Source organism: Schistocerca serialis, chromosome 3 (genome assembly GCF_023864345.2).
Source record: "Schistocerca serialis cubense isolate TAMUIC-IGC-003099 chromosome 3, iqSchSeri2.2, whole genome shotgun sequence".
In the NCBI taxonomy this organism is placed as follows: Eukaryota; Metazoa; Arthropoda; class Insecta; order Orthoptera; family Acrididae; genus Schistocerca; species Schistocerca serialis.
In genome coordinates, this window is record NC_064640.1 from 55,856,010 (window position 1) to 55,872,099 (window position 16,090).

Here is a 16,090-nt window from a genome sequence, read left to right on the forward strand (position 1 = left end):
CCTAGATTTCCAAAAAACATTTGACACGGTATCCCACTGCAGACTGTTAATGGAGGTACAAGCATACAGAATAGAGTCCCAGATATAAGAGTGGTTCAAAGACTTCGTAAGTAATAGAAGCCAGTATGTTGTCCTTCACAAAAATTGTTCATCAGAGGCAAGGGTATCATCACGAGTGCCCCAGGGAAGTGTGGTAGGATTGCTATTATTTTCTATAAACATAGATGATATAGCGGACATGGGGGGCAGCAATTTGCGGTTGTTTGCTAATGATGCTGTGGTATACACAAAAGTGTCATCATTGAGGAGGATACAAGGTGACTAGGACAAAATTTCTAGTTGGTGTGATGAATGGCAGCTGGCTCTAAATGTAGAAAAATGTATGTTAACGCGGAAGAGTAGGAAAAACAGACCTGTAATGTTCAGATACAGCATTATTAGCATCCTGCTTGACAGTCATGTTGTTTAAATATCCCGGCATAACACTGCAAAGCAATATGAAATGGAATGACCATGTGAGGTCTGGGATTTGGAAGGCAAATAGGCAATTTCCATTTATTGGGAGAATTTTACAAAAGTGTGGTTCACCTGTAAAGGAGACTGCATATAGGAAGCTAGTGTAACCTATCTTTGAGTACTGCTCAGGAAAGAATAAAGAAAGACACCACACCAATTCAGATGCGAGCTGCTGGATTTGTTAGCGGTTGGTTCGAACATCACGTGTTACGGACATACTTCAGGAACTCCAATGGGAATCCCTAGAGGGAAGGCGACACTTTCTATGAGGAACAATGTAGAGAAATTTTAGAGAACTGGCACTTGAAGATGATTGCAGAGCACTACAACTCCTGCCAACATACATTTAGCATAAGGACCATGAAGATACAACACAACAAATTAGACCGCATACGGAGATACATACTAGAGTCCTGCATGACCGAGTAAGCGAGCACAAAATACGAGATGGGGCGAGCACACCCTAACTGGATAGGCTGCCCGCACTAGTTCTAGTGACCGAGCATAGAAGCCGTGACCGAATACATAGCACGCAACTTCAAACACATTACACGTGTCATTATCCGTGTGAGACTGCAGCCAGTACGGGCTTCTCATTTGTGGTCTCTCTCTCTCTCTCTCTCTCTCTCTCTCTCTCTCTCTCTCTCTCTCTCTCTCTCTCTGCAATCATGCAATGCGAGGAAACCAGTGCAGTAAGACGTAAGATTGAAATCAATGTTTACACGTTGAAGAGACGGGAAGGTCTAAAAAGCCCAGTACGGAGCATATTTTTGGTGGTTGTAGACGAAAACAGTGCATCTACTGGGTACGTATCGTGCATAAACTGCTCCACATTATTGTGTTTCCAATCGCGAACCACTCTTTTAAAGAAACACAGTTGCAAGAAACCTCACAAAGATACAGCTCCTTCAGGAATACCGGCAGTAATAAAAAATAGTATTACAGCAAAGTGTGTTGCAATGTGTGCTAAAGATATGAGACCTTTTAATGCTGTTTGCGGAAAAGGTTTCAGAGAACTAGGGCAAGAATTAATACATCTAGGTGCGCATTATGGAAAAGTTAACATGGCAGATGCCATGCCACATCCCTCTACTATAAGCAGACATGTCAAAGAACAAGCTGATGCAATACGAAACAGTATAATGCCTTCTGTTATTGCGGAAGTTATTAATAAAACATGTGCTGCGACAGTTGATATGTGGACTGATTCGCATAATCAGGTGCACTATTTGACGCTTACATTTCATTACATTAACACAGATTGGTCTCTTGTGATCAATGTTTTATTTACAACAAAATTCCTGGACGTTAGGAAGACGGGAGTAAATATTATAAAAGAAAGTGCTCTATGAATTTAGCTGTGTAACGTACCCGTTCTTGGAAACGTTACTTTTGTATTAAAAGAGAGAGAGAGAGGGGCGTTGGATTTGTACAGTACAGAGCAGCGAGCCGTGGCGAGGCGAGGTGAGACGTCAGCGGTGACCGGTCATGCTCGGTTATCCGCGTGTCCGGAATCCGGACATCAGACATGGGGCGAGTACGTGACCGAGCCGAGTCGTGTGGGGCCGGACACGAGAGGCTCGGTCCCCCCGTCAACAGGCGAGCCGTGACCAGTCAAACATGGAGCGTTGCAGCACTCTAATACATACATAGTTGTTTCTTCCTTGTTCTGCCTGCAAGTGGACAGGAAAGGAAACTACTACTGCTAGTGGTACAGGGTACCCTCTGCCACACACTGTACAGTGGCTAGCAAAGTATGTACATAGATGTAAATGTCACATCTGCAGTAGACAGCCGGGTTTGTCTAAATGTACCAGTAACCTTACCAGAGCATTTATTCACACACACACACACACACACACACACACACACACACACACACACACACACACACACAGTATGTTATTCAAAGCTCATCCATAAACAGATCTCCTACACGATCTCCTCCTCTGAGTCTAGTACATCTGCTAACAGACACCAACCAGCACACTCTGATCACCCAGTATCCCCCGACCTTGGAAAACTCAACCACATCCTTCACCAGGGATTTGACTACATCTTGTCATGCCCTGAGATGTGGGATATCCAACCCAAAATCCCACCAACATCACTCACAGTTGTGTTCAACCACCCAGCAACATACAGAATCCTTATCCTTCTCTATATTCCAGTCCTGTTCCATTCCTGAACCTCATAGGCCCTTACCTTGTGGTTGACCAAGGTGTATACATCCAATGGTCACCACCTATCACAGTCCAGCCACAGGCATTATCTACTCTATAAAAGGCAAGCCACATGTGAAAGAAGCCATCTTATGTATCAGCTATGCTGCAATTACTGTGCTGCAATGTATGTGGGCACTGCGAAACTGGCAAACTTGACCATCTAGTTGCTGAACATGATGTGCACGACAACACCCAAGACTTCAACAGCTGTTTCACTATGCAAGGCACTTAAATACTCCCTTCCTGCACTAGTTTCTCTGAACTATGCAGGTGGTAGCTGTCTCTCCAGTATATTCTGTGTTCTCGCAATCCCCTTTGTGTAATGCCCTACTAACCCATCTCCCACTGTGTCAGATTACCTCTTCCTTATCTCTTCTGTCTACATCACTCCTTCCCTGTCCGTATCATATACTGCCTTCTGACCCCCCCCCCCCCCCCCCTCTCTCTCTCTCTCTCTCTCTCTCTCTCTCTCTCTCTCTCTCTCTCTCTCTCTCTCTCTCTCTCTCCCCCTTTACCTCTTTCCTCCCTGTTTCCATCCTCAAATCTACTTTCATCTGCTTTCCTCCTCTCCCTTCCCCGCCTGTCCCTCTCTCTACCTCTTATATGCTCTACCCTCTGAACTCCTTTCATCTTGTTGTGCAGCTGTTGAGTCATCTATCAAAAGACCTGCCTTGCACTATCCTCCTCACTTTGTTCATCCTTCCGTATTTCCTCCCCACCTTCAGATGCCCAGGCAACTGCTATCAATAATCAATACTCCACCACAGGTGCGTACATCAGGGTATCTGTGTCATCATTTGAGAATTCTGTAATTATACTACAGGAAGAATAAGAGCTCAAAAACTAGTGTAAATTCTGGTTTCTGTTACCTGTTTAGACGCACCACATAACTGTCAGCTACAGGTGAGTGGGTGCCTTTCCTTTATCTTATGTATTATTTCTTCCAGAATTCCCATTGTTGTTAAGTTTGTAATGTTTGTATATTTTGGAATATTCGATGTTTGTATGCACAGTTGCACTTTCTGCCCAAGTCAGTTTTGTTCTAGCTGTATGATAGCTTCAGTAATAAACATGCTTTCTGTGCTAAGAGTTATAGGTCACTGATGATCCTGCCTTCACACTTGGACTTGATTGCGGGTTTGAATTGACACTGTTTGGTGGAAATGCCAGGTACTTCAAAACACCTGCATCATGATGTGCCCAATTAGGTCACATAAAAGCTGTCATCCACACGGACAGGAACCAGAATACATGCAGTACTTCGTTCCTAAGAGCTGTACATTTAGGATACAGATGGATTCCAGAACAGTAGTAAGTCAGCTGCACATCACACATTTGCCAGTGTTTTCTGGAGACTCTGCTCAAGCCCAGAGGAAATGGCTCAAATGAGTCAACCAAGTCACCAAATGCAACAGGTAGAATGGTGTGTTTGGCAGTGTGTACTTTTATTTGGATGGGATAGCCCAGAAGTCATTCAAGAACAATAAAGATAAAGTCAGTTGGTGGGACAAATTCCAGACTGTACTAAAGAAAATGATGGTGACAATCAATAGCATGTCTGCTTAATGGATGAACAACTGAAGAACATGGTTCAACATTATGGGGAAACAACACAATCAAACATAATGTTTTGGCCCGGTGAACGAATTGCGAATCCAAATATGACAAAGCCAACAAAAGCTCAAAATTGATCAATGAAGATGCAGAAGGCATGTACCCAGCTCTTTTGGTAAGAATGTAACAACCACCAAGGAATTCATCACGTGGTGGCAGATATTGATGAAAAAAAAAAAAAAAAAAAAAAAGAAAGAAAGAAAGAAAAGACACAAGAAGAATGACTGACTCCCAGACAGATGCAGTTCTGGTCCAAATTCAGGATGGTGTTGGAAAGGTGACAGCTTATGCTTCCAGAGAACTCACCTAGTCTGAGATGAAATACTCTTATGACTGAGTAGGAGTGCTTTGCAGTTATTTGGGCCATCAACATGTTCCAGTCATTCATCTGGCAAGCCATTCACTGTTGTGACCGACTCCCACCTTTATTGTGGCCAACTATCCTGAAGAATCCATCGGGTCAGCTGGTGAGACGGGCACCAAGTTTACAGAAATGAAGCAACACAGTGGTATACAAAAGCAGACGTAAACACAAGGATGCCAACTACCTTTCAAGAAACTGAGCAGAGTGGATGAAATCTCTGCCATCACTGCATTGAATGATACAGCTGCTGAACAGAGAAAAGATCCAGCACTGCTGAAAACCAGAGACGAACTATGAACAAAAGGGGTGGAAATGGTTGCTTGTTATCTCCGCTTATCTTACACACAGCCATCTTGAAATTTCCAAGATGTCCAACATATAGCCACCTGGCATTCATGAAGACTCTACACAGGAATCACTAGTAAGCCTATACCGATCCATGAGCCATTGTAAAGAATGCCAATAATGGGAGAACAGGCCACAATAACCTCCAAAGCACCCAGTATCAATCCCACCAACAGCAGTGCCATTCCATCGAATTGGAATAAATGAAGAGATGGAAAGAATATATTGAGAAGTTGTATGCCAGAACACCTCTTTCGGAGGAAGTAATAGGAAGAGAAGAGCAAGTAGATGAAGATGACAATGGAGATGACATTCTGCAAGAAGAATTTGACAAAGCTCTACAAGAACTACATGGCAACAAAGCAATGGGTAATGATGACATCCCTGGAGAACTAATAAAGAAAGCTGGTGACAGCATGAAAATGATGCTGCTTAAACTTGTTAGGTCCATCTATAACACAGGAGATACCTACACTCTACCAGAAATGCATCATTGTTCCTATACCAAAGAAGGCAGTGGCTACAAAATGTGAACAGTACCGAACTTTAAGCCTAATATCACATGCATCAAAAATTCTCATAAAAATAATACTGAAGAGAATTGAAGAGAACGTGGAGGATACACTGAGTGAAGATCAATTTGGTTTCAGAAGGGGATTGGAAACAAGAGCAGCGATTCTGGCACTAAGACTCCTAATCGAAAAGCAATTATGGAAAAATAAAACAACTTATATTGCCTTTGTAGACCTGTAAAAGGCATTTGATAACATTATCTGGCAAGAGATGTTCATAGTGCAGAGGAAAAGTGGAATGAAGTACAATGACATCTGCACGATACTCAGTTTCTATAAGAATGAGGTGGCAGTGATTAGGAACTATCACCAGGAACAAGAAGCAAATATTAGAAAATGGGTGAGACAAGAATGTGCTCTCTCTCCTCTTATATTCAATGCTTACATCCAGGAAACTATAGACCAAGTTCGAGAAACTACTGAGGTGGGGATCAAAATTAATGGGCAGAAGAGAGACATGCTGCGTTTTGCAGATGATATTGCTATAGTCACAGAGACAAAAGATCATCTAGAGGAAGTCCTTAGGACAATGAAAAGGATTCTATGCTATCAGTGTGGAATGAGAATAAACTAGAAAAAGACTAAAGTGATGGTATGCAGTACAGAAGCAGAATATGAACATCTAAGAATGAAAATTGCAAGAGTGGACCTGGAAGTGATAAGGGGATTTACCTACCTGGGAAGCAAAATCACAAGGGATGGTAGAAGAAGGAAAGAAATTGTGAGCAGACTACAACAGGACAAAATTGCATTTAATCTGAGGAGGAGCTTACTCACCAGCAAGAACATCAGTCTGAAAATAAGGAACTGTATCATGAAAGTTTTCATTTGGAGTGTGGCCCAATGTGGATGTGAAACTTGGACAGTTGAAAGAGAAGAGAGAAGATGGCTGGAGGCCCTGGAGATGTGGTGCTATAGAAGGATGATGAAGTTCAGCTGGAGAGACAAAGTAACAAATGAAGAGGTGCCTAGAAGAGTACAGGAAACCAGATCTCTGTGGAGGCACAGCCAAACAAGAAGAGAGAAACTTGTAGGGCACATCCTAAGACACAACAACATCATTGGAACAATAGCAGGAGGAGCTATTGAGCGAAGGAATTGGCGGGGGCAAACAAGGATATCAAACATGCAATAGGTCATGAATGATGTTGGATGTAACACATATGTGGAAATGAAGAGGAAGGCAGACTCTGCTGCAAACCAACCTCTGGGTTGAACACTAGAAGAAGAAGAAGAAGAAGAAGAAGAAGACGACATTGTACATAAATATACAGGGCCACCTTTAATAAAACCGGCAAACTACAGGGATGGATTCCTGCCCAAAACTGGAGGAAAAAAAAAGTTTCTACAAACATGTGACCACAAAGCATCATTTCCACGGTAGATGGTGCTGCTGAATGAATGTTCCTCTGACTACATGCCATGTCCCCCTTGTGTGTTGCAGGCTGCGGGATTGACACAGTGTACTGTAAGCAGCAGAGTGGTCCAGTATTCATGTCGGGAACAAGCCGAGATGGTGTTGGTGTTAGTGTTTTAGACAGGTACGTGCTGAGTAAAACTGTGAGGGACAGGAAAAACCCACCGTGGTTCAACAACAAAGTTAGGAAACTACTGCGAAAGCAAAGAGAGCTTCACTCCAAGTTTAAACGCAGCCAAAACCTCTCAGACAAACAGAACCTAAACGATGTCAAAGTTAACGTAAGGAGGGCTATGCGTGAAGTGTTCAGTGAATTCGAAAGTAAAATTCTATGTACTGACTTGACAGAAAATCCTAGGAAGTTCTGGTCTTACGTTAAATCAGTAAGTGGCTCGAAACAGCATATCCAGACACTCCGGGATGATGATGGCATTGAAACAGAGGATGACACGTGTAAAGCTGAAATACTAAACACCTTTTTCCAAAGCTGTTTCACAGAGGAAGACCGCACTGCAGTTCCTTCTCTAAATCCTCGCACAAATGAAAAAATGGCTGACATCGAAATAAGTGTCCAAGGAATAGAAAAGCAACTGGAATCACTCAACAGAGGAAAGTCCACTGGACCTGACGGGACACCAATTCGATTCTACACAGAGTACGCGAAAGAACTTGCCCCCCTTCTAACAGCCGTGTACCGCAAGTCTCTAAAGGAACAGAAGGTTCCAAATGATTGGAAAAGAGCACAGGTAGTCCCAGTTTTCAAGAAGGGTCGTCGAGCAGATGCGCAAAACTATATGCCTATATATCTGACATGGATCTGTTGTAGAATTTTAGGACATGTTCTTTGCTCATATATCATGTCATTTCTGGAAACCCAGAATCTACTCTGTAGGAATCAACCTACTGAGACCCAGAAAATATTAGATACAGGCTCCCAGGTAGATGCTATTTTCCTTGACTTCCGGAAGGCGTTCGATACAGTTCCGCACTGTCACCTGATAAACAAAGAAGAGCCTACGGAATATCAGACCAGCTGTGTGGCTGGATTGAAGAGTTTTTAACAAACAGAACACAGCATGTTGTTATCAATGGAGAGACGTCTACAGACAAAGTAACCTCTGGCGTGCCACAGGGGAGTGTTATGGGACCATTGCTTTTCACAATATATATAAATGACCTAGTAGATAGTGTCGGAAGTTCCATGCGGCTTTTCGCGGATGATGCTGTAGTATACAGAGAAGTTACAGCATTAGAAAATTGCAGCGAAATGCAGGAAGATCTGCAGCGGATAGGCACTAGTTGCAGGGAGTGGCAACTGACCCTTAACATAGACAAATGTAATGTATTGCGAATACATAGAAAGAAGGATCCTTTATTGTATGATTATATGATAGCGGAACAAACACTGGTAGCAGTTACTTCTGTAAAATATCTGGGAGTATGCGTGCGGAACGATTTGAAGTGGAATGATCATATAAAATTAATTGTTGGTAAGGCGGGTACCAGGTTGAGATTCATTGGGAGAGTGGTTAGAAAATGTAGTCCATCAACAAAGGAGGTGGCTTATAAAACACTTGTTCAACCTGTACTTGAGTATTGCCCATCAATGTGAGATCCATACCAGATCGGGTTGACGGAGGAGATAGAGAAGATCCAAAGAAGAGCGGCGCGTATCGTCACAGGGTTATTTGGTAAGCGTGATAGCGTTACGGAGATGTTTAGCAAACTCAAGTGGCAGACTCTGCAAGAGAGGTGCTCTGCATCGCAGTGTAGCTTGCTCGCCAGGTTTTGAGAGGGTGCGCTTCTGGATGAGATATCGAATATATTGCTTCCCCCTACTTATACCTCCCGAGGAGATCACGAATCTAAAATTAGAGAGATTCAAGCGTGCACGGAGGCTTTCAGACAATCATTCTTCCCGCGAACCATACGCGACTGGAACAGAAAAAGGAGGTAATGACAGTGGCATGTAAAGTGTCCTCCGCCACACACTGTTGGGTGGCTTGCGGAGTATAAATGTAGATGTAGATGTAGACGACAAAACAAATACCCTTACAGACATCAACCACATCACACAACATTTCAAGCCCTTTTTGCGTGTTTGTGTGATCATGGGCCGTTTCAGACAGATGAATGTGCAGAGAGGCAGTGGATTGCACATACACCACATTCTGGAGGACCGGGTTCTACATAATATTGAGACAAACCTTAGCACAAGCTCCAGACAAGTTGCCCACCATCATGGTGTAAACTAAAGTATGATTATGTGTACCCTGCAGGACAACCGATGCCATGGAAGCCGCTTTGAACATCTGTAGTGACGCGGAGGTGATGCAGTTCTGTGCCATGCTCCGGGACAATATGTTGTCATTGCATACACATAGTCCATTTTTGGACACATGTTCATAGGACCTTTTTTCCTCCGTTACCAGGTAGGAATCCACCTCTGCAGTTTTACGGTTTTATTAGTGTACAACTGTATCCACTATATAAAGGGGAAAGGTCATCAGAAAAAATCTCTACCCATTTACTTCAAATTTTTACCCGCTACTTCACAGCATTCTAATTAATATTCAGACAAAGAAAGATCACATATTTTTTTAAACAACCATGTACAAGTTTTCTGTTAAAACATCCCTCAAGAAAGAAAAATGCTAAGCCGTAAAAATGTGCAGTTTTGGTGGTTTTCACAGAGAACAGGAATGTTGTATTTATGACTTATCGGCTTATGATTAGAATACTACTATGGAATCTGAATCGTCAGACTTTGTAATTATATCAATTTGCAGATTAAAACTATGTGAAATACTGTCAATGAAGCTACTATCCACACAGATCTAGCAGCTGATGTCTCCCATATCCCATACATCAATTATCTGTACCAATTTACCTATTCATTTTAAGCTACTTCAGTTACCAATCAAGGATTCATTGGAAGTAATAATAAACAAGGAAATGGATACAGATAGAGGGCAGAAGGAAATAGACAGAGAAAGGTTGGAGGAGTAGGTGGAGAGAGATACAGGGGAGGAGGAAATGGACAAAGAAAGAGGAGGGAGCGTAAGGATATGGACAAAGAAAGAGGAGGGAGCGTAAGGATATGGACAAAGAAAGAGGAGGGAGCGTAAGGATATGGACAAAGAAAGAGGAGGGAGCGTAAGGATATGGACAAAGAAAGAGGAGGGAGCGTAAGGATATGGACAAAGAAGAGGAGGGAGCGTAAGGATATGGACAAAGAAAGAGGAGGGAGCGTAAGGATATGGACAAAGAAAGAGGAGGGAGCGTAAGGATATGGACAAAGAAAGAGGAGGGAGCGTAAGGAGATGGACAAGCAAAGAGGAGGGAGCGAAAGGAGATGGACAAGCAAAGAGGAGGGAGCGAAAGGAGATGGACAAGCAAAGAGGAGGGAGGGTAAGGAGATGGACAAGCAAAGAGGAGGGAGGGTAAGGAGATGGACAAGCAAAGAGGAGGGAGGGTAAGGAGATGGACAAGCAAAGAGGAGGGAGGGTAAGGAGATGGACAAGCAAAGAGGAGGGAGGGTAAGGAGATGGACAAGCAAAGAGGAGGGAGGGTAAGGAGATGGACAAGCAAAGAGGAGGGAGGGTAAGGAGATGGACAAGCAAAGAGGAGGGAGGGTAAGGAGATGGACAAGCAAAGAGGAGGGAGGGTAAGGAGATGGACAAGCAAAGAGGAGGGAGCGTAAGGATATGGACAAAGAAAGAGGAGGGAGCATAAGGATATGGACAAAGAAGAGGAGGGAGCGTAAGGATATGGACAAAGAAAGAGGAGGGAGCGTAAGGATATGGACAAAGAAAGAGGAGGGAGCGTAAGGATATGGACAAAGAAAGAGGAGGGAGCGTAAGGATATGGACAAAGAAGAGGAGGGAGCGTAAGGATATGGACAAAGAAAGAGGAGGGAGCGTAAGGATATGGACAAAGAAAGAGGAGGGAGCGTAAGGAGATGGACAAGCAAAGAGGAGGGAGCGAAAGGAGATGGACAAGCAAAGAGGAGGGAGCGAAAGGAGATGGACAAGCAAAGAGGAGGGAGGGTAAGGAGATGGACAAGCAAAGAGGAGGGAGGGTAAGGAGATGGACAAGCAAAGAGGAGGGAGGGTAAGAAGATGGACAAGCAAAGAGGAGGGAGGGTAAGGAGATGGACAAGCAAAGAGGAGGGAGGGTAAGGAGATGGACAAGCAAAGAGGAGGGAGGGTAAGGAGATGGACAAGCAAAGAGGAGGGAGGGTAAGGAGATGGACAAGCAAAGAGGAGGGAGGGTAAGGAGATGGACAAGCAAAGAGGAGGGAGCGAAAGGAGATGGACAAGCAAAGAGGAGGGAGGGTAAGGAGATGGACAAGCAAAGAGGAGGGAGGGTAAGGAGATGGACAAGCAAAGAGGAGGGAGGGTAAGGAGATGGACAAGCAAAGAGGAGGGAGGGTAAGGAGATGGACAAGCAAAGAGGAGGGAGGGTAAGGAGATAGACAAAGAAAGTGGGGGAGGATACAGTGATAGACCGAGTGAGGGGGCAGTAGGAGATTAGGACATATATCCAATTCCCACACATAATCAGCAATTGCAAAGCATTCTAGGTTCGCTAGTGTGATATAAAAATGTTAACTTTCAAAATTTGTAAGGTAAATCACATCTTGAAAACTACTTACCTTTTCACCAGTTAGAGCAAATGGTGCATTGAACCACTGCTCAAATGTGCTCACAGACTTGAAAATAGATGGCAGCAAGAAATTAAGCAATGCCCACAATTCTGGCAGCTTATTTTGCAAAGGTGTTCCTGTCAGTAGGAGTCTGTGTGGTGCATTATAATGCGCATTCAAAATCTGAGTCAATTTGCAATGATGATTCTTCATGCGATGACCCTCATCAATAATCATAAACCTCCACCGAAACTAAAAACAAAAATCACAAATAATAAAATCAATTATGTAACACTTCCAGCTGACAAAGATGACTTCTTGTTATAACTTGTAGTACTTTCTAATTTTACAGACCAGTAGCAAAAGAAAATGGACAATACACTATGCTATCTCACTCACCTTCCTCAATTTCTGATGTGTAAATCATGTGCGAGCTCTGTAGATAAGGTTACCATCAGGAGGAACAGAAACCCCTGTACCCCACCCCTCCCCACATGAAAACAACCATGGGGGCACACGCACTTTCCATAGTTTTCATTTCAATCAAGTCACAGCAGGTGCCCATGGGTCATCATTTTTAGTAAGTTGTCAAGATGTGCAGGACAAGCTTTGTGCACAATTTTCTTTTCTCAAAAACAGTCCGAAAAATGCCTTGAATACTTTATTTAGAGACATTGCTCCATAGCGATTTGTGACAATATAGCTCACACATTACAGCCACACATCTACAATTGAACACTGGCTGCTCCTGACCGACTTGTCGAATGCATGTCTATTGTTTACAATTGTTAGTTCAAGCTGCTCCCATAGGTGATTGAACAGTGAAGCTTATATGCTAGGAACAAAATTAGTCTTGCAAATTTATGGACGGATGGCATACACTGCCTAAATGAAAAAATGGAGAATGATGCCACAGGACAATAGTGGAACAAATGCACATCACGTTTGCCTTGTGACAACATAAATAATAATAGAAAAACCTACTGCTACCTTCTTAAAAGCAAACAAAGAACACACTTCATAATGAGATCAGCAAATCACAGGCCACTGGTGGGTTCTTCTGCTGTACAAGACACTGTCAGTGTCGTACACGACAACTCTCAGTAACAATATTGTATTAACGTGCTCTGAGGTCGTGAGAGATGGTTATGTTCTGTGAGCCATGTGAGAAAATGGAAGTATGATGACGATGATGATGATCTGCGCACACACTCCAACTCGTGCGCACACACTCCAACTCGTGCGCACACACTCCAATTTTTACACAGTCAAATCTAGCCACCGTCATTAATGATGATGATGACGATGATGATGATGATAAAATTATGAGGACAACACAAACACCCAGTCCCCGGGCAGAGAAAATCCTCGACCTGGCTGGGAATCAACCGCAGGACCCCGTGGGATCCAGAGGCAGCAACACCAGTCACTAGACCATGAGCTGCGGACAAAATGAAAGGAGAAATCCTACACAAACAAATGTTCTCACACAATGAATCTCAATATAGATGACTGATGAACCTTCTATGAGGGTTATTTCCCAAGAAAACAGCTAAAATTGCATTTTCCTGAATTGGTAAAGAAACCAGCAGATACAGAAACAGACCTCCTTCCTCATCCATAAGAGGCTATACTGTGAACTATCAAATTAAGACCACATTTCAAAACTTTCCATGTGTATTCAATATGTAAATTGCTAATGTATACAAGATGAGCTATAACCAGCATGATCAGCTGATGAATTGTGATTATTTTTTTTTTTATCTTGCTGTGCCTATTACAAGTTGAGTATTCTTCTGATGCATCTAAGCTACATATATATGTTCCTGGCTTCAGTATTCAAGTCTGACATACTCGTAAAAGTCTAACCAATATTTCGATAGATACCTCCCCAGCCAGACAGGGTTGCCTCCAAACATATCTCCGACGATTGTCTGGTTGAAGGCATATGCAACACTCATCGGTGAAGAGAGAATGACGCCAATACCGAGTGGTCCATTCAGAATGTTGTTGAGCCCATCTGTACCGCACTGCATGGTGTCATGGTTGCAAAGATGGACCTCGCCATGAACATCGGGAGTGAAGCTGCGCATCATGCAGCCTATTGCGCACAGTTTTAGTCGTAACGTAACATCCTGTGTCTGAATGAAAAACATTATTCAACATGGTGGTGCTGCTGTCAGGGTTCCTCCGAGCCATAACCCATAGGCAGAGGTCAGCCACTGGAGCAGTAGCCCTTGGGCAACCTGAGCGAGGCATGTCATCGACAGTTCCTGTCTCTCTGTATCTCCCCCATATCCGAACAACATCACTTTGGTTCACTCCGAGAGGCCTGGACACTTCCCTTGTTGAGAGCCCTTCTTGGCACAAACTAAAATTGCGGACGCGATCGAACCGCGGTATTGACCGTCTAGGTGTGGTTGAACTACAGACAACACGAGCCATGTACGTCCTTCCTGGTGGAATTACTGGAACTGATCGGCTGTCGGACACCCTCTGTCTAATAGATGCCCCTCATGCATGGTTATTTACATCTTTGGGCAGGTTTAGTGACATCTCTAAACTTTCAAAGGGACTGTGTCTGTGATACAATATCCACAGGCAACGTCTATCTTCAGGAGTTCTGGGAAATGGGGTGATGGAAAACTTTTTTTGATGTGTGTAATTATCTGTTATGGTGAGATCTTTTCCCAATATTTCAATCAACAACTTTCTCCTTCTAATGCCAAAATATTTTGTTGACTCCCACCTATATAATAAGAAATGACTGTTCTCATTGAATAGAATAAATCACATCCTGCATCGAAATATTTAGATGTTTGTTCTTACCATGTGCTATTCTTAAGTGGTTCAATCAAGAAATAGTCCAAAAGTGGTTCTATGAACCCTTGCCCAGCATGTAAGCATGAACGGTGGATTAATGATGTGTAACCCCCTATACGATGGACCACGTAGTGGCAACTGTCAGCATGCAGGTTCAAATCAGTATAATAAGATTTTCTAAAAACCAGAAGTCTTAATGTTCCATGTACCTGATAAAGCAAGGTTTTATAACTGTAGACTCAAGGACTTGGTCTTGAAAATCCTCCCATAAAAAAGTTGAGTGACAATGTGGGACAAGGACCTCTCATGGCCACACCGTTGGTTTGTCCACAAAACAGGTCATCAAGTAAAAATAAAATGTGGAGGTCAAAAATGTGTTTAAAACTGCACATTCAGACCCACTTCAAGACTACAGTCCGTACACAGTCCACCATCAATTCATACCCCACTGCCAATACCACTTTCGGTACGGCAGTCAATCAACACTTCACAATGTTTGATCTAGCAGAATAATATTTTCAGCTATAACCTTGACTCACCGAAGCATACAAGAATCAACACTGAATTCATATTGTACCAATACTGCAGGCTGCCTTTCAGCATTGTCAGAGCAGTTGCCATTTTTTTTTCAGCAAGTTACAGATCATCATCTATGACATATTTCAGTGTGTGAATTATCTCACAACTTGTAAAACGTTTTCCCACTACTGCAGCAGGCACATCTGTGTTGAAACAGTCAGAAGTGCCAGTTCTTCCTGCCATACGCTGATTCCTTGATTCATATTCTCAGAAATCATGATGCGCGGCTTACAAAGTCTCATCTAAAAGCAATTAAACGACTCTGGACAACATGCAAAATTACTGAATCACATTTTGTGCTCTGCAAGACGAAAACTTTTATAAAACATTATTTGGTTCATGATACTCATCCTCTTGCACATAGGATATCTGCAGTTATTAAAAATCAATATGAATATATACCAGATCCAACTTTATACCAATGTATTCATTGTAACAACTAGTTTTGGCCCCTAGACCATTAATTAGACTGAATATAAAAACATACAAGTATCTCAAAACAAATTAATAGCAGCTGGACACAGTATAATGGTTAATTCACACTGGATGTCAATAGAATAGAATGGAAAAGAGTATCGCCATCAAATGCAGCTGTGTTCACCATTGACAGAACCTTAACACCTCCACCACCACTTCGGTTAGCCCAGTACCAAACGGTGAAACTGAAGTTACGAGATACCATCCATGACACAATAAATCCAAATATAATATCAGAATTAATGGATTAGTAATGATAGTACAATTTTTTAATGTGAAAAAAAATTAATAAAGGATGTTTTTGATGAAAGCTCTTAAGTTTCCATATTCCTGAGTTGTGAAAGAAGAAAGATGATGATGTCAGACATTTCAAAATGATGTTCATACAATATTTACATCATGCCTTTCTGCTAATTCTTTTATGTCGTTTTCTTTCTAAGAGGGTCAAGAAACAATGAAGAAGAGTATCTCTCTTCTACAATACGGGCCCCCTTAAAACAATTTTAATTA

General features: G+C 42.6%; 1 protein-coding gene across 1 annotated transcript in view; it reads right to left on the minus strand.

The window, feature by feature from the left end:
• Positions 1-16,090, minus strand: part of LOC126470675 (ATP-dependent helicase brm-like) — a 202,922-nt gene that overhangs the window by 84,915 nt on the left and 101,917 nt on the right. The window contains exon 14 of the mRNA XM_050098670.1: positions 11,711-11,953. Coding sequence (XP_049954627.1) covers positions 11,711-11,953 — 243 coding nt within the window. The remainder of the gene's footprint in view (positions 1-11,710; positions 11,954-16,090) is intronic.